This window comes from Cinclus cinclus, chromosome 16, assembly GCF_963662255.1.
Source record: "Cinclus cinclus chromosome 16, bCinCin1.1, whole genome shotgun sequence".
Classification (NCBI taxonomy): Eukaryota; Metazoa; Chordata; class Aves; order Passeriformes; family Cinclidae; genus Cinclus; species Cinclus cinclus.
The window spans coordinates 7,094,729-7,117,004 of NC_085061.1; the positions used below are offsets into that span (position 1 = coordinate 7,094,729).

General features: G+C 41.8%; 1 protein-coding gene across 2 annotated transcripts; it reads left to right on the forward strand.

The window, feature by feature from the left end:
• Window positions 1-8,051: 8,051 nt before the first annotated feature.
• On the forward strand, window positions 8,052-22,226 carry RAC1 (Rac family small GTPase 1). Of its 2 annotated transcripts, XM_062503921.1 has the most exons (7): window positions 8,052-8,177; window positions 14,349-14,420; window positions 15,767-15,884; window positions 18,122-18,178; window positions 19,657-19,719; window positions 20,403-20,562; window positions 20,714-22,226. In XM_062503921.1, the coding sequence occupies exons 1-7, from the start codon at window positions 8,143-8,145 to the stop codon at window positions 20,842-20,844; spliced, it is 636 nt and encodes a 211-aa protein (XP_062359905.1). In that variant the 5' UTR covers window positions 8,052-8,142; the 3' UTR covers window positions 20,845-22,226. The 2 variants fall into 2 exon arrangements, with proteins under 2 accessions (XP_062359905.1, XP_062359906.1); XM_062503922.1 differs by lacking the exon at window positions 18,122-18,178.
• The last annotated feature ends 50 nt before the right edge of the window (window positions 22,227-22,276 follow it).

A 22,276-nucleotide genomic window follows, 5' to 3' on the forward strand; every position in this document is an offset into this window, starting at 1 on the left:
TCGTGCGGGGAGCGCGCGGGGAGCGCACGGGGAGCGCACGGGGTTACCGCAGCGCTCATCGAGTCTAGCTCCTGGCCCTGCGCAGGGCACTCCCCAAGAGTCTCGCTGTGTGCATAAGAGCGTTGTCCGGACACTTGTCGAGCTCTTGTCAGGTTTGGTGCTGTGACCGCTTCCCTGGGGCCTCTGTTCCCGCCCTGTTGAGGAAGTGCCTTCTGCTGATACCCAACTTCAACGTCCCCTGGGTTACCGTGATTCAACCCATGTTCTGAGAGCGTGACCCAGGTGTGCTGTCCGGCCTGCTCAGTGACACCTGCACGGGCATGGATGTCGTTGAATCATAGAATGGTTTGGGTTGGAAGGACCTTTCAGGTCACCCAGTTCCACCCCCCTGCCATGGCAGGGACACCTTCCAGTATCCCAGACTGCTTCAAGCCTGTCCAACCTGGCCTTGGACACTGCCAGGGCTGAGAGAGCCACAGCTTCTCTAGGCAGCCTGTGCCAGGGCTTCACCTCCCTCACATGGGGGAATTTTCTCCTAACACCTAAATCCACTCTCTTTCAGCGTGAAATGTCAATAATGGTTTCTGGGTTTGGGTGCGTTGGATTCTAATTTTGTTGTTTACACAGCCATGTGATGAATTCAGTAAGCCAGCTACTGTCACAAGGAAATGCTTTGCTTTGCCTTTCAAGCCAATACTTGAGTTAATAATGAATTAAAAATACACTGTTCAGGTCTGGGTTACACACAAGATTTTGAAAACATTTTGCAAACATTTTCTGGGAAGGTCTTTGAGATAAATTACCATCATGACACTTTTCAATAAGGAAAAATATCCCAAAAGATGAACAGTTAACCAATATAATTTTTGGACATGGCCCCGTTTTTTTTCCCTAGAACTGTTCTTTCCAGTTTCCATTCAATCAGCTTTCAGTAACTGAAATGAAACAGAAAAATCAATACATTGCTCTAAACTTCTTACAAAATACTATTTTACTGACACAGAATCAAGCTGACCTATAGACAAAGGATAATTCCAGAAAAGGATATTTAGCAGGTTTTCATTATTAATTGGAAAACCATGTAGGATACACAAAGGTTAAATCAGGAAGCTGATTAACTTTGTATTTACCAGTAGATGTCTGCCAGTCTCATTAGTTCTGGCTTATGTTGCACATTGCAACAGATGTGACACAGTATCAGTTTTTAAATCTTGATTAAGAGTAAATTACTTTCTACACTAAAATAGGCAATATAATTACTAAATTAGGTCATAATAACAAGTTAGCATCAGTATTTATTTGGATATAATTGTTTCATTAGTGAGATGGATGAAACACTCTTTAGCTTTCCAGCAAAGAAATTAGCAGATAATGCAATTGAATACCAATTGAAGAGATTTACCAGATTTTGTCACATGAAGATTTGGAATTTAGCTCATTATTTTGATAGTGAAACTAAACCTCAAAGGCATCCCACACTTCCTCTTTTGATTTCAGCTCTGTCATGGTGGTAAAATAATTTTCAATTTAGCTAAAACACTGATTACTTTAGTATGCAGCAGTCCAAAACTATCGACGTGCAATTTGCAGCTGATGCCTGTAGAGATCATTTTCCATCACTTTAATGCCATTATCTCACTTTTGCTTCTCAACCCTGACTTGTTTTTCTGTTGCATCAGAGAACATCTTTATCTTTTCTCAACTGTTCATGTTTTATTTCATTTTACCTAAAATTTCTTCTTAGGTATTCAGTTATTCCTCTATTCAAAGAAAAAAATTGTTGTGAGTCAACATTTCTGAGTTGTTACACTTTCAAAACATCTCCTTAAGCTTTCTCAATGTATATCTGTGATATTTAGTAGTTCCTCATAAGTTTATGAAAAAATTCCTTTTCTTGGCTCTGCAGCACGACACAGAACAATCCTTGGCCTTGAGATCAGGTCTCCAGGCCTCTCTCCAAGAACTAATAATGACACAGATAATCTGTGAACAGTGAGTGTGCAAATGAGACAGAGTTTAGGGTTATTTATGCTTACAGTTCTTTCTTTCTGGTGCCTTTATGTCCACGGCTATGCATTAACTGATTGCAAAAGACTGAGTCCAAACAGGCACTTGGAAGAGGGGAAAAGTCAAATATTTTAGATTGAATAGAATGAAAGTTCAGTTAAAAAAAAAAAAAAGCCAGATAGTTCCAATAAACCCCTTCTTGTGAGTGAGGTTTTTAGGAGTGAAAGGAAACTTGCCATCAGCTGTGGTGGCCTGTCTGCTGCCACCCTGCCTTCCTTCCCCAGCAGTGACCTGTCAGGACACTCCAGAATGCCAGGCATCCCTCAGAGAGTTTATTGTCCTGGTGACAAAAGCACTGAGTTTGTGATGACATCGAGCTGAGAGCCCTCCCTTTCCAAAACCTCTTAGAAAGTGACCAGCACAAGACACTGGATTTACACCACAGGACATGTGCAAGTTCCAGTCACATACACAGGAGGCCACTGACAACAGGGACAACTCCTCCTGCAGGGTTATAACAGTGTTGCACACAGAACCACAGCGACATTTAAAAGGCACAGCACAGGTATTTTTAATCAGTTTATTAAATGCTGGATCTCACAATAATTCAAAATACCCAAGTGCCAGCAGTAAGCAGAAATACCCAAAAATACCCAGCTGTATCTCTTGGTAAAACAGAAAGAAGGTGGTTGATGTATGTCACTGCTAGCCTGGAGTGTTTTACAAACAGAACAATTTCGTAATTTTTATATTTAGGAAATGAGGAATAAATCAAATATCTTATTTTAAGAAGTTTTCCTCTTTGCCAAAATTATAACTTAGCAGTTTATCAATATAAAATCATTGGAGAAAAAACACTTCAGGTTTTAATATTTTTTTAATATTCTATTTATGATAAAATAAGGTATTTTGTATTTATTTATATTACATATTTATATCTATTACTCTTAAAAGTTCAGATTGTCCCAGTGAGTAGTGGATTCCAGAATGTATCATCACTTTCTGACAATTGTCTTGTTTCTATAATAAATGTGCATTTCTGTTTCAAATGTTGACCATGCTATATGATGAACCCCTGATTTTAATTTCTGGCTTTGGTCTAATGTGTTATTTGAAGCTGTCTGGTTTTTGTCTTGCTTTCCACTCCAAGAGAAGCTGTTCAGTTGGGATGTGAGTCACAGCTGTGCAGCATGACAGGGGGAAGTAGGCTTCTTCCCATTCCATCTGTTCCCAGACAAACCAACCACAGAAGGTTTGGTCCTTTTTTAGGTCCTAGCTCTGCTGAAGTCCATAAGCTTGTCTGCAAGTCTGGAGCAAAACAAACACTAAATCTTTCTAAGGAAACCAGAGGCCAGATTACAGCTTGTAGCTTTCAGTTTTATTCTTGTGAACAATGACTGGACAATGGAAGGCAGCAAAACTAGTAATACCAAATGGGCTTGTGTCATGGTCAAAGCTGTATGTCCTTTTCTTGATATTTTAATGCTCATTTCTGTGAAATGCTTTATGTCAAGATAGGTAGAAGTTGAGGGGCACTTGCAGCTTACATGTCTGTGTGTTTCAGCAGTGCCTCACCCCAGGGCATGATGTGATGCCTATAAAAGGCTTATTCCCATATTTCTGCTGAGGGAGTTACAACGATAAAGAACTGAAGAGACACAGAGAGAAGTCTCAGGTCCTTGTTTATAAATATATAATGATGCCTCTATTCCAGAAAGCTCACAGTCATATACAGGGATTACTGTTGTGTAGTCCCATGGCCTTCAACAACAGTTGAAGCACTGTCTGTTACTGCTTGCTAAACCTGAGGGTAGACATCAGTGAATGCAAAGCCTTATGTGGTTTTTGTAACTGAAACTCTTGACAGAAGAGAGATTCATCAGAAGCTACCTAAAGAAAATACAGGACTTGTTTCTGTTTTATACATATACTAGAGAAATCATCTATGCTAGAATTACATGAATGGGATGCATTTATTTTGCAATACTTTTTATTAATGTAAAGATTTACATACTAACATTTTATTTTGTGCTCCTTTAATCTGTTCTCTCTGATGCAGCAAATGCTGACATTTAAAAGTTGTGGTTCCTTTTTTATTGCTGGCTTTGGTTCCTCTAGAGCAGACTGACTGCTATATTTGAACAGAGTACATATCACATGCAAGTACAGAGTTTTTTCAACACTCAGGAAGCTAATCATGCCAAAACTGTTTGCCTGGAATATCTATCCATTACTTGTGGATTAGAATACTTTCTAATAATAATTTTATGTCATGGTACCTCTACAAGTTCAGTGAAGATACCCTGAATTTCCTCCACAGCAATAGTGTCACTTTCCCCAGTTAAAAATCTGTGGTCCATTAGCTTGACAAAGATATATCAACTAAAGAATTCAAACATCATTAAGCAAAAAACTTGGAATCTCAGGCAACTGTTAGGTGAGAAGTTTTAAGTGGCAGCTACAGTCCAAACAGCTGGAATAAGTACTACTGTCTGGATTTAAAAACAGGGAGGCAGAGGGGCTCAGACAGTGACAGGCCAGAAAGGTGGATAACACTGCAGGTGGAACTAGAGTCCAGGAAGGAATTTTGCGTGCCCACTGCTCTCTGACATTGACAGTTGCTATGTACCTGATACTTCATCATTAAATACCTGACTTCTGCCACGAACTAAAATTAGGGTCAAGCCTTAAGTACAATTCTTAAAGACAATAATGTCGGCTATTTTAAGATGAAAAAGCATTTGGAAACCCTGTTTTCCTCAGTAAGGCAAGTCTCTCTGTTTTGTGTGGGGTTTGGGGTTTTTTTGCTTCTGATTTTAATAGAAATTATCTAAAGAGAGAGGAGTGCAATATGCTGAAAACCTTATTCCACCCTCTGACACTTCACACCCTTACTTCATGTAAAATTGGCTTTTGCACTTCAGTCCAAGGCCCGGTTTCCAGTGACTGTGAATTCCAGTTACAGCTTTTCACCCTAAACCAGCTTTTCCGCTCTTGTTAAGGACACAAGGTTCCTTTTGACCTCACTATTGTACACGCCGTGCCCGGGAGGCAGCTGAACAGAGCCGCTGCCAGCAGGAGGTGGCATGTGCGAGAAAGGGAGCACACCTAAGGATCACTGCCGGGTGTTCTGGTTGTGTGCCTGTACAAAGTGTATGCTGGGCCTTCTCTACTCCTCTGTCGCTTCATTAATGAGCTGTCACTTACAGAGCACAGTAATCGCTGGGGATGAAAGATACTACAAAAGTGCAAATAATTATTGTGTCTGTAATGTTGATAGTCTGTGTCATGGGGAGTAGAACTTTCTAGTATTGCATCAGTGTGATTATCCTGCCACTCCCCATCCACAAAGGAGAATAATCCTGCCTCAGTGCCAGCACACACACAATACACACATTCAGGCAGTATCCCAAACAATCTTAAATAATGATTTCTCCTTGATGTCTAAGAAAAAGGATCTCAACAACAATTGTAATGGTGAGAGAAGACAAGGTGATAGAGCGTGGAATAATATTAAGACTGATCTAAGCCTCAGCTGTACAATTCATGATTTTATCAGAGGTATGGAAAGATCTATAATGGGTTATTGTCGCTGCCACTCATTCGTTTCTTCCATCCTACTCCTCTGAGGTGCATTTGTAATTATCCTGTGTACAACTCAGCACTGCAGTCCTATGTATCAAACTGAGAAGTCTTCTAGTAAGTTGTCTGTTATTAACTTCTCACTCCCTTGCCTTATGTTTCATCCTATGAGCTTATTTTGTTAAATGAATGTTTCAAAATATTCTGTGTTGTTCTCTCTTCTCATTCTCAGAGGAAAATACATACCTGCAAAGTTATCTTTTTCTCTTTAAAAACAAACACACTGCCTACGAGGTAAACCAAAAAAGATGCAAAGTAAAATAAAATGTAGCTGAACTATAGTAATGTTTCACAATATAAAAATTATCACATCATTTATTTTAAGGAGCATACATACAATTGTCTGCCAGGCCAAATAAAGCTACTGTAAGAGAAATATCAGCTACGATTTCAAATGCAAAAGTTAAAAAAATTCCAAATGGCCTTTTTTATAACATTTGAAGGAATAAATATTTACAAATGTATGGAGGAAAATTGTCTAAATATGTGGCCATTATCATCATCTACCGAAACTGTAACATTGTTTTTAATGAATAACAGTAAGTATTTCTCTAGGTATTTTCTAATGTTGTCAATTATATACCAAATTCAGAATAAAATTGTCAATTTAAAACCTATTTAAACCATGCCCTGTGTTTTAAGTATTTTTTGAGAGCACAAAACAATTGATCCCAAAACAATAGGGTGGATGAGCACTGAAAAGAACACATGTAAAGAGATAATGCTTGTCTCATGACAGAATCATAAAACAATTTGTGCTAAAATGTTTTGTCTGTTACAGCCTTCATCCTTGTCTTTGTGTGCTGTTTTGTAATTATATTGTAAATGCTGTTGTACCTCTTTTTCATAGAAAAAACTCTAATCATCCCTCTGTTATACACAGGATAAAAAAAGAACCAGTGAAGGAAGAGACAGGTGGTGGAAAATCAGCAGCAGTTTTATGTGTCCCTCGAATCTTCCCATGTGCTTCATCTGACATCAGTCAGACACTCGTGGTGCTGCTGTGCTCCTGTGCAGGATCCCAGAGGCCCCAGGGGTTGTTGCAGCAAGCAGGAGCAGCAGGAGCGCAGTGATCCTGCCCACAGCCCTTGGTGCTGCCCACACCTCCCTCTCCTGCCGGGTACAGAGCAGGCGCCAGGCCAAAGGCTTGGCTTTACAGATATTTAGCTTAAGTGGCAACTCATTTCAGCTTCCATCTGTATGAGGGAACACGGACATACAAGTGTTGCAAAAATAGCTCTTCGGTTCACAGTGATAGTTAGGATTTCCTCTCTGATGGGAAATACCTGAGAATTGTCTCTGCTTAATGAAAGATAAATGAAAGGGAGTAACTGTTTTGGAATGCTCTGCCCACTGATGAAGTTGCGTTGTGTGGTATCAAAATAATTTAGAAATGTTCTGAAATTTAAGAGAAGATCAAATCACTGGAAAACCACCAGGAGCAGTGTGTGCATGGGTCCTCTCTCCACACTTCCTTCCAGGAACAGATGGCAGTACAAACAAAGGGAACAGTGCTTCTGTGCATGAGCTCAAACAGGACATGCTCTGGCAAGTAGAACTGTGGCAAGAACTAATTGTAGAAGTTAAGACTCTTGGGATCATCAGACCTGCTCTGCTTGACTTCTTCACTATTTCATGGAAATAACTGGTTTGCTTGGGGGAAGAAAGAAACCCAAAGCTCTGTGAGGCCTGATAATCACTGGGTTGTTCCATCTTGAGAAGACTGGACGTGCACTGGTTTGATCTGATCTAAAACTTGCCAGCACAATTAATGTTACACACAGCATATCAGGAGGAGGGAGGATAGAGTGAAGATCCATGGATGAAGGGAAACAATCTGGCTCTGCAGTGGTGGCACAGTGATAGATGGTCCCATGGCACATGCCTGGCTGGGGAAAGTGGGCACCTGGCCACAGCAGCAGAGGGGGAACGTTTCGGTGACCTGAGCTACACGTGCTCAGTACGTCTGTGGGGTGAACACAACATTAACGTGCTTCAAGAGATGCCAGGAATGAGTTTACTGCGTTATGGGTGCCAGGCGGCACCCGTGATAGACGGGATACATGGTGCTGTGAAAGGCAGCTGTGTTCGAGAGCGACTTGTTAAGACACGACACGGCTGCTGTGGGACGGTGGCCAGCCCCTTGTCCCTGACCGGGCTGCGGGCTTGTGCCAGCAGTGCCAGCGCTGACATCCTCGCTCAGAACGGCTCCGCCTGAATACAGCATACACGGATCAAGGGCCGGGGCCGTGCTACTGACCCAGCGCAGAACCGGGGCGCGATCCCTCCGACCGCTCCCTCCCCTCTCCGAGCCGAGGCACCGCCCGCGACGCGGCCCCGGCGCGGCCCGGCCGGATGTGAGCGCGGCGCCGCTTCCTGCGCCCGCGGTCCGCCCTCTCCCTCCCCGCCTTGGGTGGTGCCGCTGTCTCGTCCCCGCTCCAGGCTCAGGGCGGAGGCGGCCGCCGCTCCCTGCTCCGCTCAGCAGCAGCCCCGATGCAGGCTATCAAGTGTGTGGTCGTGGGCGACGGGTAAGTCCGAGGGACCCTCGGCCGAGCCCGGCGCTGAGCCGCTCCGCCGGCCTGGGGGAGATGCCGGGCCGCGGGGCGGGAGCGGCCCCCGGGCCCGGCCGCGGGGTGTGGGCGATCCCGGCGCGGAGCGCGGGTGCGGCCCGGTCCGGCCCGGCCCGGCCCGGCCGTCCTGAGGGAGCGCGGCTAGCCGGGGCCGGGGCCGGGGCCGGGGCCGGGCCGTGGCGGGCGCCCGGGAGCCGGGGGCCGGGGGCGGGTGGGTGGGTGGCGGCCGCGGCTTCCTGCTGCTGCCGCCGGACGGGGAGGGGAGCGCGGGCACGGCGGGCCCGGGAGCGGGGGTGCCGGGTCGGCAGGCCGTGCGCCGAGCCCCCCGTCGCTGTGGGGCTGCTGCTCCGGGGCCGGGGCCGTGGTGGGTCCGAGCTCTCCGTCTTGGTGCGGGCAGAAGCGGCAGCCGTGAATGGACAGGGTGTGCTGGGCTGTCCGGGCAGGCCGGGCCGCGTCCCTGGATTGCCGCTGCTTGCTGGTGCTCTTTCATCACCTCAAGTAGTTCAAATGTATTAAAATAATTGCTGTGTTTTTAATTAAATGAGAAAATTAATATTGATTTGAAATGCTTTTTGTGAAAGTAATAAATTTAGTAGCCTTTAAGATCTTGATTTTTGACGTCTGACTTTTGCAGCAAAACTGAGTGAAATGGGCTAAACTCTATACAGATCGTAAGTGCTTTTGGGCAGAAACTGTTTTTTTGCCTGCAGACACCTGGTCTTGTAAGGGTCCTGTCTAAAGGAGACAGATAGGCCCTTGAAATACAAATAGTTAATGATAGACTTGTCTGTAAAGAGCTGTTACACCTACAGTATCTTAATATAGTCTTACTTATACGTGAAACAAGTTGGGGATGCTTTTTAGAATTGGGTTAACCCATAAGTTTAGCGGTTGGATTTCAGTGTGAGGAGTGCTGGAATTGAGAAAAGAGTTTGTGTGTTTGGTATTTTCAAATATTCTCCACAATACTATTCCCCTCAGCTGCGAGGGATTTTCTCTCTGACTGGATGTCAGAGCTCAGGGGAACATCACAGGCCAGCTGGAAAACAAGACTTGTCTTATGCAGTTTGAGTTGTTTGGTGTTGTGTTTTTTTTTTGTTTTTTTTTTTTTTTTTTTTTTTTTTTTTTTTTTTTGTTGTTGTTGTTGTTGTTGTTTTTGGTTTTGTTTTCCTCTAGGAGAAACAAATATCCCAGTGTAGACTGAGCATAATTGGTATCACTGCAAACTTCTGTGGATAACAGAGGAGTGAAGTGTAGCTAAATGGACTCACCACAGTGGTCTGCAATTTCACATGGTGCCTTAATTTTCAAGTTATTTTTGTGTGTGTGTGTTTGGGGGGTTGTTGATTTGAAGGCAGCTAAGTATGGCTGAAAGATATACCTTATAGTGTGCCAAATTTGTTTTGATTTGCTGTGTAAGATTTGGAGCGATATGAACATGAAAGAGGTATCTCAATAAATCATTGTCATAGTAGTGTAATTCTTTGATATCAGATAGGATAACTGCAGACTGGTCTTTTGGTTATATTGAATTTAAACCAAATAAAATGGCTTTTCTACTATATATATATATATTTAAAAATTTATCTGAACTCTGTATTTACAGTGCTGTAAATAAATGCGATGCATCATGTTTGGGTGGGGAAAAGGCTCAGTCTACTTCCTCCTCTAGAAGTGAGAACTCAGCACAAACGAGCTGTATAATGTTCAGTAACTCATTCAACAGAACAGTTCTTTGGGTCATATGCTTTGTACACCATCCCTCTTCCTAGCATGTTTATTTTTCTTTGTCTTGGAAATATAGATGGTGTAGTTCTACCTGACTTTTCTAGGTATGTGTGAACAAAATACAGTGGTTTAATTTCTTTTCCTTCTTCTTTAGTTAGAAACAAATCTTTCTTAAGGTTCTTTTCAGGTACTGTTGCTCATTTTTGGTAGCTTTGTATCATTCTATGTTCACTGTTTTTTTAAAATGTTTAACTATTTGTGTTCCTTTGTGCTGTTGTTGCTTCAAGAGCTCCAGCATTGCAGATATTCTAGGAAATGTGTGTTTGGCTTAGATAAGGCCAAAGTTTTAGTGTTCCTGTAAAATAATGCAGGTTAAAGGTTTGCTTATTTAACACAAAGCTTGGGTATTGTTTTATGTACCCTCCACAAAGATCTGCTAGGAACAAAAATAAACAAAGCTTTGGATGTACCTGTGGTTATTTTTTAAATTTGTTAATGAGTAGGCTGTTTCTCATATGTAACTCACGTTTTGTTCTTAGAGTTTTGACTACTGTATGTTTAGACAACTAGACTAGAACAGTGGCATGTGTGCTAGTTTGGGCTATCATATTTTCCTCTTGGTTTTTTTCTTTCGTTGTGGGGATTGTTTGGGGGAAAATAAATGACAACTGTTGCTTTGAGCTGTCAGGATAGAGAGCAGGAGGAATGTGCAGGACACATGAAGAGCAGCCGCTGAGTAACTGCAGGAATTGCTGTTGATTGACACTTGAGAAGAAGCATTGGTGGAAGTTATTTTTAGCAGCTTTTGTTTTCACTCCAAAAAGGCAGCTGCTAAGTGGTACAAAATCTCCAGTGATGTTGTGTAATGTTAGAAGTTCTGTGTTTTGGAGAAGATACCAATTATTAGATGCCACAGAAGTTTTCACACTTCATGCTCTTTTGTAGGCATCTTTCAATTGTGGCAGTACTGTAAGAGCAGTAATTTAGGAGTCCTTGTTTGAAATTCTGCTTGATCTGAGGCCTTGTCTGCTAAAGCTGGGCTTTTCTGTGTGTGTGTATTTGCTTTGATGGCTACAGGAGAAGGGGAGGGTGTGTGTAGGGGAATTGGCTTCTTAGTGAGCGTAGTGCAGTGTTTGTGTGAGACACTGAACACTTCAGGTCCCTCCTGTGCTACCTGGAGAAAGTGCAGTGACTTGAAATTTGGTAACTTGTGTTACTGAAAAAGTTATTTTAAAAGTAATTGTTTTATAAGTACTGAAGAGCTTATTTGGGACAGGGTGTGGCACAGTGAGTAATAGAGCTTATCTGAGAGCCTTATGTAGCTAGACCTATAGCAGCAGTACTGAACTCTTGGTCTGAGCGTGGTACTAGGGAAATCTCAGCTACTCTAATGTCTGAAGACCTGGGCTGTTGGGCATGGTGTCTTCCAGAGGGTTTGGTCGTGTGCATCAGAGAAGGAAAGAAATGGCACAAGCAAAGCCTTTTATGAGGGCTGCCACCTGTGTGCAAGTAAAACATGGCTTCAAGGAGCTCTGCTGCAGTGGGGAAATTTCATAGAACTTGTTAGCATGACTAAAGAGAAGATATGTTTTGTTTTTAGGAATTAATACATATGTGGTTGTATAAATACATTGATTCTTGGGTGCTGCTTGGAATCAAAAAGGGACTCAGTGCTGTCTTTTGTTAAGGTAGTTTCGTTAAGCATTTAAAGCTTGATTTCTGTAGGCCATGTTTTTAATGACAGTCAAACGTTGCTAGTTTCATTTATGTAATAGTGGGTGGACAGAGTTATGATTAAGTAGTTGCTAGAAGTCTTATGACTAATCTCGGTGTTATTTTAGATTCTTAGTCTCAGCCTTTATATACAAGGATTTAAACTTTGCCAAACAGTTGGAATTCTCTTTAGGGGTGTTGCTTTATTACAGAAATTAGTAGTCTAAAAAAGTTGATAAAGCACTTAGAGGATGTACTTTATAAAGGTAGGCATTAGTGTTTATTTTTAAGACTGGTGACCATAATGATCTGATTCGTGTGGCAGTGAGCCAAAAGGCAAGGAAAGCAGGAAACCTGGATGGAGTAAGTCTGAAATGGGGCTGTTGAATGGGTTTTTTCTTGTTTAAATGACTCTGGCTGATTGGTGCTGCAGAAATCACACTACAGGCACTTCTAAACTTGGAATGAAATTTCTCACCACCTTCCTGTGCTATTTTGATTAGCCAGAGCAGACTTGGGCGTATCAGTGCAAAGTGGGCAAAGAAACCTGGATGCATAGAATAGTTCTAAATCTGCTGCTGAAAATGCAGAGTTCAACATTAGTTTGGGGGAAGCTCAAATTACCTGTAATGACTTTACTGGAAGCTGAAGCGTCAGCCCAGACTGGTTCCAGAACGTGTCTCTGTGCCTCAAGAGATTTCCCAAAGCATTTGGCTGTTTCTCTTCCCGGGATCCTGAAGGTTTTCCTGCCTGTCCTTTGTGAGCTGGCCCAGCACAGCCGGCTGTGTGGTGTTGTGAGAGCAACTCAGCAGCACATCCAAACTGATCTAACTCATCATCAGGCAGCTAAAATAGCAAGTTGTCCTTATGGGGGAGGAATAACTTTCCCTAACTCCTTGTTCTGGCTTGTTAGAGTGTTAGTTCAGGATCTAAGATGGGATCTCCTCTTTTGACAGCTGTTAAACAGGTATCTGCGTGGTGAACTGCTCCTTGATTGTTTCCCACGTTCCCAAGTTTTTTTTAAGGGTAAATCCATCTACTTTTGAGCACAAGTATATCTCAGACCTTTTACAAGAGAATATTCAGAGATTGTACTTAATGAGAACAGAATCAAATGCCTCCTTTCATGATACTATTATAGCTTGGTGTGTGCTGAAAGGAAAAAACCCTCAGACTGTGAGGAACTGGTGTCTTAGAAGCATGTGTGAAAAGCAGGGCAGAAAACTGCATGGTACAACCAAGGTTGCAGCAGATAGGGTGTTATGCGAGGTATTGGCTCAGAAATGTAAAGCAAATTACAATAAAAAATGGCTGTAGGGGACAAAATCCCAGATAATTTTGCACACTGAAGCATCTCTTCTGTAGCTCAGGCATTTCAGATGATGTCAGAAGCTGCTATCAAATACCTTCTTGGGCTAATGCAGTGAGCAACTGCTTAAAGTTGGAGAGACTTTAGTTAGAGATTGAACTGTGACTTATGGATATGACAAAGCTCAAATTCACTTGTGAGAGATTAAATTCAGGAGGGTCATGAGTCAAACCTCGTACTAACAGCACAGTGGTACTTGTAGGTGCAGCAAGGTTTCAAAGTTGCTGCTGACTGGCTTTTAGCAAATCGCTGTAGTGATAAAACATCTGCAAGACAATGCAGTTTTCCCTGCCCAGGAGCAGGAAGGGGCTTCGGGCAGGCTGTGAGGCTGTCTGGCAGCATTGCCTTGGAGGAAGGAGCTCACCCCTGGAATCTCTCACATGGTCAAAGGATTATGCACTGCAAGTGGGAAGCCTGCAAGGGAACCAGTCTGCAGTGTCACAAACACTTTTTGCAGATGCTATTTTAAGAAAAAATAAGGCCCAATTCCAAGTTTTCCAACACTTAATTGAAACTGTAACAAAAACTGAATGCTGTCATTAATCAAATGTTTGACTCCAGATAAGATGTGGGGAGGACGGTGGAGAGGGAACGAGCTGGCTGCCAGTTTTGAAGGAATCCTGGAACAGAGCCTTGCCCTGCCCTCATTTGAGGCTCTTGTGAATTAGATCAGTAGGAAGAGGTTTGGTGTTCCAAGTTTTCCAATACTGGAATGTAATTTATCTGTAAATCAGTTAATGAAATGCTTGAGTAGTGGGTGAACACATGTGGGGAGTTGCTTTGCAATACAATATGAGAGTTATCATTTGTATTCATTCCTTAAATACTCAAAAGTGATGATGTGTTGAGAAATTATACTTTCCAAGCTTTCTTTAATTTCACTTATATGCAAATATACAATTTTCTGGAAAAGATAACAGTTTGGGGATTCTTTAAGGGTGTCTGGAAATACTTCTCAGTTTTTTTTCATTTCAGAGAGTTGGAAGAAGGCCATCTTTCTGAGTATTTAGTCAGGTGACTGGGAGATGTTAGTAGTCTAATTAATATATGTGGCTTTGTTGGGGGTTTTTGTGACTAAAAATGAACAAATTTCGGTAATTTATCACTTCACAAAATGGATGTTTATACTAGGTGTGTTTTCATTGCCAGTAATTTTAAAGCTGCAGTCTGTCAGCTGTTTTCCTGCACAGTAGTGACTGGAGATGTTCAGTTGTCCTTGGGTGTCTGGATTTAATTAGTCTTCTTCCCCCTACAAGGTATATTATTTCTTGCTATTCAAGATTAATGTGTTTTACATGTGAACTTTTTTCTTTTTGCAGTGCTGTAGGTAAAACATGCCTACTCATCAGTTACACAACCAATGCATTTCCTGGAGAGTATATACCCACGGTGTAAGTACTTATAAAATCCAAAGAACTCATTTCTGTCAGCTTCTCAATGCCTGCTGCCACCCCAGATTCCTTACCTGAATTGTTTGAATTGGCTGCAAGCACCCCTCAGGTGTGCGTAAGGAACACTTTGAGCTTTTGCTGCAGTACAGTCACACCAGTGCTTGCTGAAGGTCCCTCAGTTTTGGCCCTCTGTGCCCTCTGGGCCTGGCAGATTAGGGACTAACATTTGCTAACATTTTACCAGATGTTGTTCTCTTCCAAAATAGTGTGTTTCTGTCTCTAAAGTCATTCATAATAAGCTGTCCCAAGGCTGAACAGCTTGTGAAACATTATATCATAGTCAGAAATAGTTGTCTTACATGGCTGGTGATTTTTTTTGTTTATTTGTTCCTTCCAGTTTTTGTGCTACTGCCAATCTTGTGCTAAGCCAGCCACAGCTCTTTAGCTCCTCAGGCAGACTCATTGTGCAGACTCATTTATTCTGGTGCTTCCCTTTTTCTTTCACGTAAGGATTTGTCAGTATCAGTATTAGTGCAGTTCTCTTTTCCAGAACTTGTTGGGGGTCTTTTATACATAGGCAGCTTCTTTGCCCTTTTCAGATGTCTCTGTATTTTCATCTGGTTATGGTGCTCTGAATTGATGAGCTTTTCAGACAACAAAATACATTCTAATAAGGTTTACAGATTACTTTTGTTGCCTGTCCAAGGCCTTGTTGCTTTAGTTACTGTTGTTTCCTTTTTTTTGGTCTTAAATTCGAGTTTTTTTGCATTACAGTGTCTTGTGTTCCCATGTGAACTTTGTTTGGCCTTAACGAGTCATTAAAACATTTGCACCCACAGCAGTGATGAGATAAAAACGATGCCTCCACTGGCCCCTGGTTATGAGCTTTGGTATTTCATTGGAGGGGGTTTTGATTAGCAGGATTAATTAGCTTTTTTCTTACCTACTGTTTTCATTAAGGATTCCTTGGTTGTTGCTCCTGTATCTTCTAGTCTAAATCTCACACCACGAGACAGATTAATTTGCTGAATGTCCCACTAAGACTGGAAAGTGCTTGCTAAGTACCTCACCTGCTTTCCTGTACTCACTGGGATTAACACTTCCTTTGGAAGAGCCATGACAGAGATCATTTCTGATCAGACTGGACCAAGTCTGTTGTGTATAATTTTTTATTCCATTACCCAATATCATACTTGTTAATGAAAGAACAACTTTACTGTCTCTGGGGAGCCGATGGATGGAATGAAAATGTTCCCTTCCCCAGTTTTTCCCCTCTGTGAGGGAAAAATCCTCGAGTGCTGTATTTTACTGCAAGCTAATGCAGCTAACTCTCTCTTTATTTTTAGTTTTGACAACTACTCTGCCAATGTAATGGTTGATGGAAAACCGGTCAACCTGGGTTTGTGGGACACAGCTGGTCAAGAGGATTATGACAGACTACGTCCACTCTCCTACCCGCAAACAGTAAGGGCTGCAGGGTGAAACCAGGAGCAGTCTCTACAGCTTTGTCTAACATTAAGCATTTTTCCTTTTGAACATAAGGCCAGCATTGTCACACCTGGAGTTGTATTTATTAGTAACAGTGACCCTCTTTCATTCCATGTGCTGTAGCTGTAATTTGTAATCTCTGGGGTGTGTGCAGTTGTAAAAAAGTTAAAATTTGCATGCCCTGTGTATTTGTGCACACAAATACACCTGTATTTGTACTTGTTGGGTTTTGTGTAGTTTGCAGCCTCAGAATTGTCTAGAATGCTAGACTTAAAATAAAAAAAATACCCCGAAAGTATCTCAAAGAGTCTTGGTGAATAGTCCCATCAGCTAGGCCATTGATTTTAAGGTTAGCATGCCTCCCAAAGGCAGGGTTTGTTTTTGGTTTTAGACGATGTTTGGCTGCAACCTGACACTGTCACTGCTAAGCACTTGATATTGTTTAGTCTATGTGAAGATGTTCTACATGTAAAAGAGGCAGCACTGAATGAAGAGATTATTGATATTGACAGAGGCTGTGGTGTCCCAGCTTTCCAATGTACTTGAGCCCGTGGTTATTTTATTGCTTGCTGTAGTTTGTGCTGTGACATCGATACAAATGTGCTTCTGTCTTCCCTGTGTGCAACTGGTTAAGTGCTGCCTGCATCCTGCGTCTTTCCATGTTCAAGGAAAACACTGAAGTGATCTACTCTCTTCTTTCCAGGGTGTCTTCATCTGTAGTTAATCTTTGTAGAGGTGGTTTTGTAACCTGTTTAGAGCAATGGCTGTTATCTGATGGAGCTGTGCTATAAGAAAAGAAAGGGTAATTTGCAGGGGATTTTTGGCACTGATTGCTCTTGCTGTTGACTGTCAAATATGTGTTAAATGCTAATAATGTAAGATGCAAAATGATTTCACTCTACAGCATAACTGCTCTCTTGAATAATGTGAATCTTACTTAAGGAATTCTGTCGCTATTTTCAGTAATCTGTCCTTGATTCACAATTTTCATTAATTCACTGGTCACAAACTTAGAGTCATTAGGCTTCCCCATCAGTTATGATACACAAGATTGATATGAATTTGCCAGCTGTGGGCAGCTATAGTTGAAATGCCAGAAATACCTATTTTAGAAGGAGAGACAATGGAAAGCTGGTTTTCTCTAATACTTATTTATAGGATACTTAAACTTCAGTTTTGCTTAAAATCATAAAAATATTTTCAAAAAAGTAGAAGAAGGTATGATGAAAGATCTTTAGTTGGGACAGAGTGTCTTGTGACAAAGGGACAAAATGCATATGCATGTCTTCAGCCTGCTAAAGTAATTGTGGCTTTCTGGTGGACTGCAAAATGATTCCATGTCTAAGCATCTTGGGGAAAAAGTGTTGTCTGTGCAAGGATGTATAACTGTGCAGTACAGGTTTGGAGTACTTTCAGTTATTTGGATTTTTTTTTTTTGCAGCAGTAAATGAGACAGGGTGGGAAGTCTTGAAGTTCTTGTGAAGTCTTCAGACTTCAGACTTGCGCAGTATCAAGGATTCGTCACCCCCACAATACTAACAAAAAGCACAGAGGAAGAGAACAGTGGTGCTGATGAAACATGGCTTTTTTTAGGATCTGTGTTCAGCCTCCCTTTTCCTTCACTGTGCTATTTAAAACTCAGCCCTTGCATGTTCTCCTTTGCCTGTTTGTGCACCTGAAGGATGTCTTGGGCAAGGTGAAAGCAGCAGGTGTTGGTTACTTGGGCAGTGCATGCTGGGATCAGCTGCCCAGCAGTTAACAGCTGGGAACTTCACAGTGAGGCCTTGGCATTAATTTGTATCTCTTTCTCATTCATATTTTTATTGTATTCCTTAAAATATGTAGGAATTTAATATCTTCTTAATACATTTGAAGTCTACTACTAGTTTCAAATATTTGGGGAAGGAAAAAGTTGGGACAGAAAAGGTGGTCATGTCTCAGGTTTCCTCAGGAGACCAAACCAAAGAGAAGTTTTTAGTTGGGTGCTTTTCAGGAGGGGTTTGATCCTGCAGGTTTCCCCTGACAGTGCAGAGCTGGTTTCTGGGGAAGGCTGGTGTCTGCTCTGGGTGCAGTTGGTTGTGCTGAATTACAGGGCAGCGTCTCTCTTAAGAAGAAAATCCTCCTTAAGAATATCTGTGAGCAGAAATTGCTGACTGAAAACGTTTTCCCTTAAATCCTGTTTGAGGAGTAACTTTATCTCCTACTGTTACTAGGTTGGAGGAACCAATGGTAAGAATATATCTTCCAGTCTGACAGATCAACCTATTGCCGTATGTAAAACTTTAAATAAACTTCAGTTCCAAGTTCTGTCATCTTGTCTTGCCTATGATAGTGATAAATTGGCCCCTATTTTTTGAACAAATACTTCCCTTGGAACTACCAGATTGCTAGATCTGAGAACTCTGTTGCCAAATTTATGAGTTGCTAAGATTAAATATTTTCTTGAAAACAAATAGCTTTTCCTACTAGCGTGCAGGACACCTGAAATCTTCCAGTAATTCCTTGTGGTTACACCAAATCTTTTGATCTCTGGAGCTAGTGGAGGAGAGAGTCTCCTCAAGTGCAGCCCTTGAGTCCCCACAAACCTGCAGAATTGGAAAACAGAAGTAGTGGCCATAGTATCACATTATTTGATGTTGTTTCTTTCTTCTTCTGGGACGCTGCTACGGAAACTTGTTGGGGTGATGCATGAACAACTGGGTTGCAAGTGCTTAGCAGTGAGATGTCAGCTGCTGACCTAACAAAATGCCTTGAAATGCAGCACAATCAACTAACACTCTGCAATGCCTGATTCTGTAGCACGATTGGTACTGGAATAAGTATGGATGCAGAGGTAGGCTGGGGAAAGTTGGGCTTGTTTGGGAGACACCTACTGAGTTTTGGGTCATACAGCAAATTTACATCAACACAGACAGAGGAAATGAGTGTTGGGGTTGTTCTGAATGCCTGCAGACCTGGAGTGTGTTATCTGTGAAACCTGAATTGAATCCTGTGGTTACTATAAACAAGTGCTCTGAAATGTTTTTACATGCTCTTACTCAGAATATTTTGCCTTCAATTGAAAAGCAAGATGTGCAAGATCCCTAAAAATACCCATTTTTCTTTCTGCTTTCTCATTATGTAGAAAGAAAAGGAAGGAGCTTTGAGATTTTTAATGCCCTTTTCAATCCTAATTTGGTTATAGAGAAGTTCTAAAATTTTTTTATTTACTGGCACTCAGTAGGAGGGAAGTTTTATAAGTTGTTCAACAAGCTGCTTCTGATTTGGGTATGGAAGCAATAATTGTAGAAATTCTTGGGTGATTTTTTTTTTAATTTCATACCATTTAAATAGGCCTTCGCAATTTAAGACTGCTTTAAAGTTGTGTATTAATAGTTAACACTTTGCAAGATCCTATGATGATGAGGTCAGTGAAGAAGAAATGATGTTCAGAGAAAAAAAAAGCCCTTGAAAGGGAGTGGTATTAGTGTCCTGGTTGCTGGCTACTGCAATAGCTGATTAGAAGTTTGACTGCAATCTATTTGTTATTTGTTTCCCTCTTTCTCTCTGGCTGCTTGCAGCTGCCTGGGAATGGATTTCCCACTGGGAAAGCTGTCTCTGATTGTCATGTGCAACTGTATAGCTGACCTTGCCTTTTGCAAGTCTGGTAGAGCTGGCAGTGTCGTGGAGGTACAGGTGATACTGGCCTGTTCATGACACTCTACAGTGGTTTCTCTGTTGGGCTGACCTCTGTCAACTTGTTTTGTAGGATGTCTTCTTAATCTGCTTTTCCCTCGTGAGCCCAGCTTCCTTTGAAAATGTCCGTGCTAAGGTAAGGACGAGCTGGTACCCTTTTATTTCTGAATGTTCATCATACTGTTCACTTTACAGCAGAGCTTGGAAAACATTAGGTGCTTTTTTTAAATTGTTTTTCCCACATGCCCCATGAAATGCAGTTTGAAAAAGCAGAAATCCATTTGCCTAACTTGTGAGTCATGGAAGTTCAGGGCACATGACACGCTTAAGTAGGAATTGTTCCTTGATGCATTGATAACAGTAATTTAAGTGTTCAGCCAGCAAGGTGCTGGGATCACAAACAGGAGCTTTCCTTTTAGTAGAGTTTGAAACAAACGAGTTTTAAAAGAAATGCATATAAAAATTGGGTTGATAGCATTTGTTCCTTGCGTCAGCCATCCTTCTGCATGTGCTCTGTGACTGTGGGAGTATTCCATGTCCTGACAATTCAGCTGCACAAGGAGAAGTCTCCACGGGGAACGGGAACAGGACAGGGTTTTTCTGGTGTGTGAGGAAAATACATCCCTTAATGGGCTACATTTTTTAAGTATATGGAAGTAGCTGTTGGCTTTACAGGGATGTTCCCTTTTGTAATCCTGCCCTCTACTTCAACTGACCAAAAGCGAAGGCCTGGGAGCCTTCAGCTGTGATGTTCTGTGCTGGCCTTCAGGGAAATCTGCCCCCACACAAGAGACACCATTTTTTATTTGTCTCTTGCAGTGGTATCCTGAGGTGCGGCACCACTGTCCCAACACCCCCATCATTCTCGTGGGCACCAAACTCGATCTCCGGGATGACAAGGACACGATTGAGAAGCTGAAGGAGAAGAAGCTGACTCCCATCACCTACCCACAGGGCCTTGCCATGGCAAAAGAGATCGGTATGGCAGCAGCGGGGTTGTTGTTGGCTGGATGTAGGCTGTGTTTGTGGGAGACTTTGTACCTTAATTAAATGGAATGCCTGGCTTTTGTTGTGGAGGCAGCTGGGAGCAGTGCAGGGCTGCTCTGTAACTGTGTCTCTGCTTCCCCCAGGTGCAGTGAAGTATCTCGAATGCTCAGCACTTACGCAGCGAGGCCTCAAGACAGTGTTTGATGAAGCCATCCGAGCAGTGCTGTGCCCCCCTCCTGTAAAGAAGAGGAAGAGAAAATGTCTGCTGCTGTAAACGTCACCCTCCCCCACCCCATCAACCTTGTGCTTTGCTCAAACAATGGAGCATCCACACGCCAATTTTTTCTGTTATAAATTAGTTCTCTTCCATCAATTATTGAATCCGTTGACAATTTCATGGTTTCATTTGTTTAAAGTATGATTCTTACCTTGCATCCTTCTAAGAGCAAACTGAAAAGACACACCTATGTAAAGCCTTATTTTTAAAATCCTCTTCTTGCTCAATTAAATGTTGCCAAACTATCTGCTGAACTAAGTCGTATTGTTGTGCTACAAACACTAAACTGTTTTTTAAAGATTCTTCTTGAAAATGACTCTAATTTCTGGTAGGAAATGCAAAATCTCTTTCTAGTTTTTCACAGTAAGTAACAGTACCGGGGAAGTAGCAGAACACTGCACTCTAATGTGTTTTATTCTGAACTGTTCTCCCAGTGCAGCCGTTGCCTGGTGGTGCATCCAGCACCCAGCTCTGGCAATGACTGACACCTGAGTCACAGTGTAAATGCTTTATCATTGGTAAGGGCTTGGTTGCAATCTAGTTCTTGCTGCTGTGATTGAAAAAGTAACTATTCTTACTGAAGTGTATCTAGTCCTTTTGACAGCATTGTATTGTGATGAATAAATGGAATATTGGGTTGCATCAGGAGATAGTGCCAGACAGTATTTTGACACTGTACAGCTGACTTACACTACACTGCCAGCAGTGGTGGAGAGAGGTTGGTGTTCATGGGTAAATTCCTTTGAATTTCAAGTAGGGCATTCATGTAGGTACAATTCTGAATCAGTCATTCCCACTTTTATGTAGTAAATGCTTTTCTTGTAGAATCTCTTCTTACTGAGCAATATATCTTGTATTTTAAAACCTGATTGATAGACGTTAGCTTCTTTTTTTCATTTTTTTTAGAGTAGAATGTTCAAGCATATCCTTATTTTCCTGTTACTTCTGACCCAGTAAGTTATGCTTTCTGAGGAGCTTTTAGTCTATTACCTAGGTGTAAAAATCATGTGAAGCAGCTTTACACATTTTAGTAATTTTTATATTTTAAACTTCTGTAACTGACAAACCTTTCAACCATCACTATTTGCAAGGTTCCCCCAACTGTAACATGACTAATGCAGCCAAGTGTTCCTTCTGTCACTCCATGTGCAGCATCGATCGCGTAACAGTAACTTGGGTCTGTGAGGTTCTGTAATTAGTGCTAATGTTCTGTACCTTCCAAACTGGCAGGATTATAATGTTGAACTACACCCTTTCAATGCCTAAAGCAAAATTTAAAAATAAAAGTTGCAAAATTGTGAAGTTTTTACATTGATCTTTTGCTAATGCAATTGGCAGTATGTTTTGCATGTATGACTTAATAAATCCTTGAATCACAAGTGTGGTAATGTTTGAGTTTCTGAGCGAGTCTCATTCTTGTGCCACTCTG

What these genes read in the sequence shown, in the direction of transcription:
- RAC1 (XM_062503921.1), top strand. Translation starts at nt 8,143, where the DNA reads ATGCAGGCTATCAAGTGTGTGGTCGTGGGCGACGG. An exon ending in TTGAAAATGTCCGTGCTAAG is followed by an intron (nt 19,720 to 20,402) that starts GTAAGGACGAGC and finishes TGTCTCTTGCAG; the next exon opens with TGGTATCCTGAGGTGCGGCA. An exon ending in TGCCATGGCAAAAGAGATCG is followed by an intron (nt 20,563 to 20,713) that starts GTATGGCAGCAG and finishes TGCTTCCCCCAG; the next exon opens with GTGCAGTGAAGTATCTCGAA.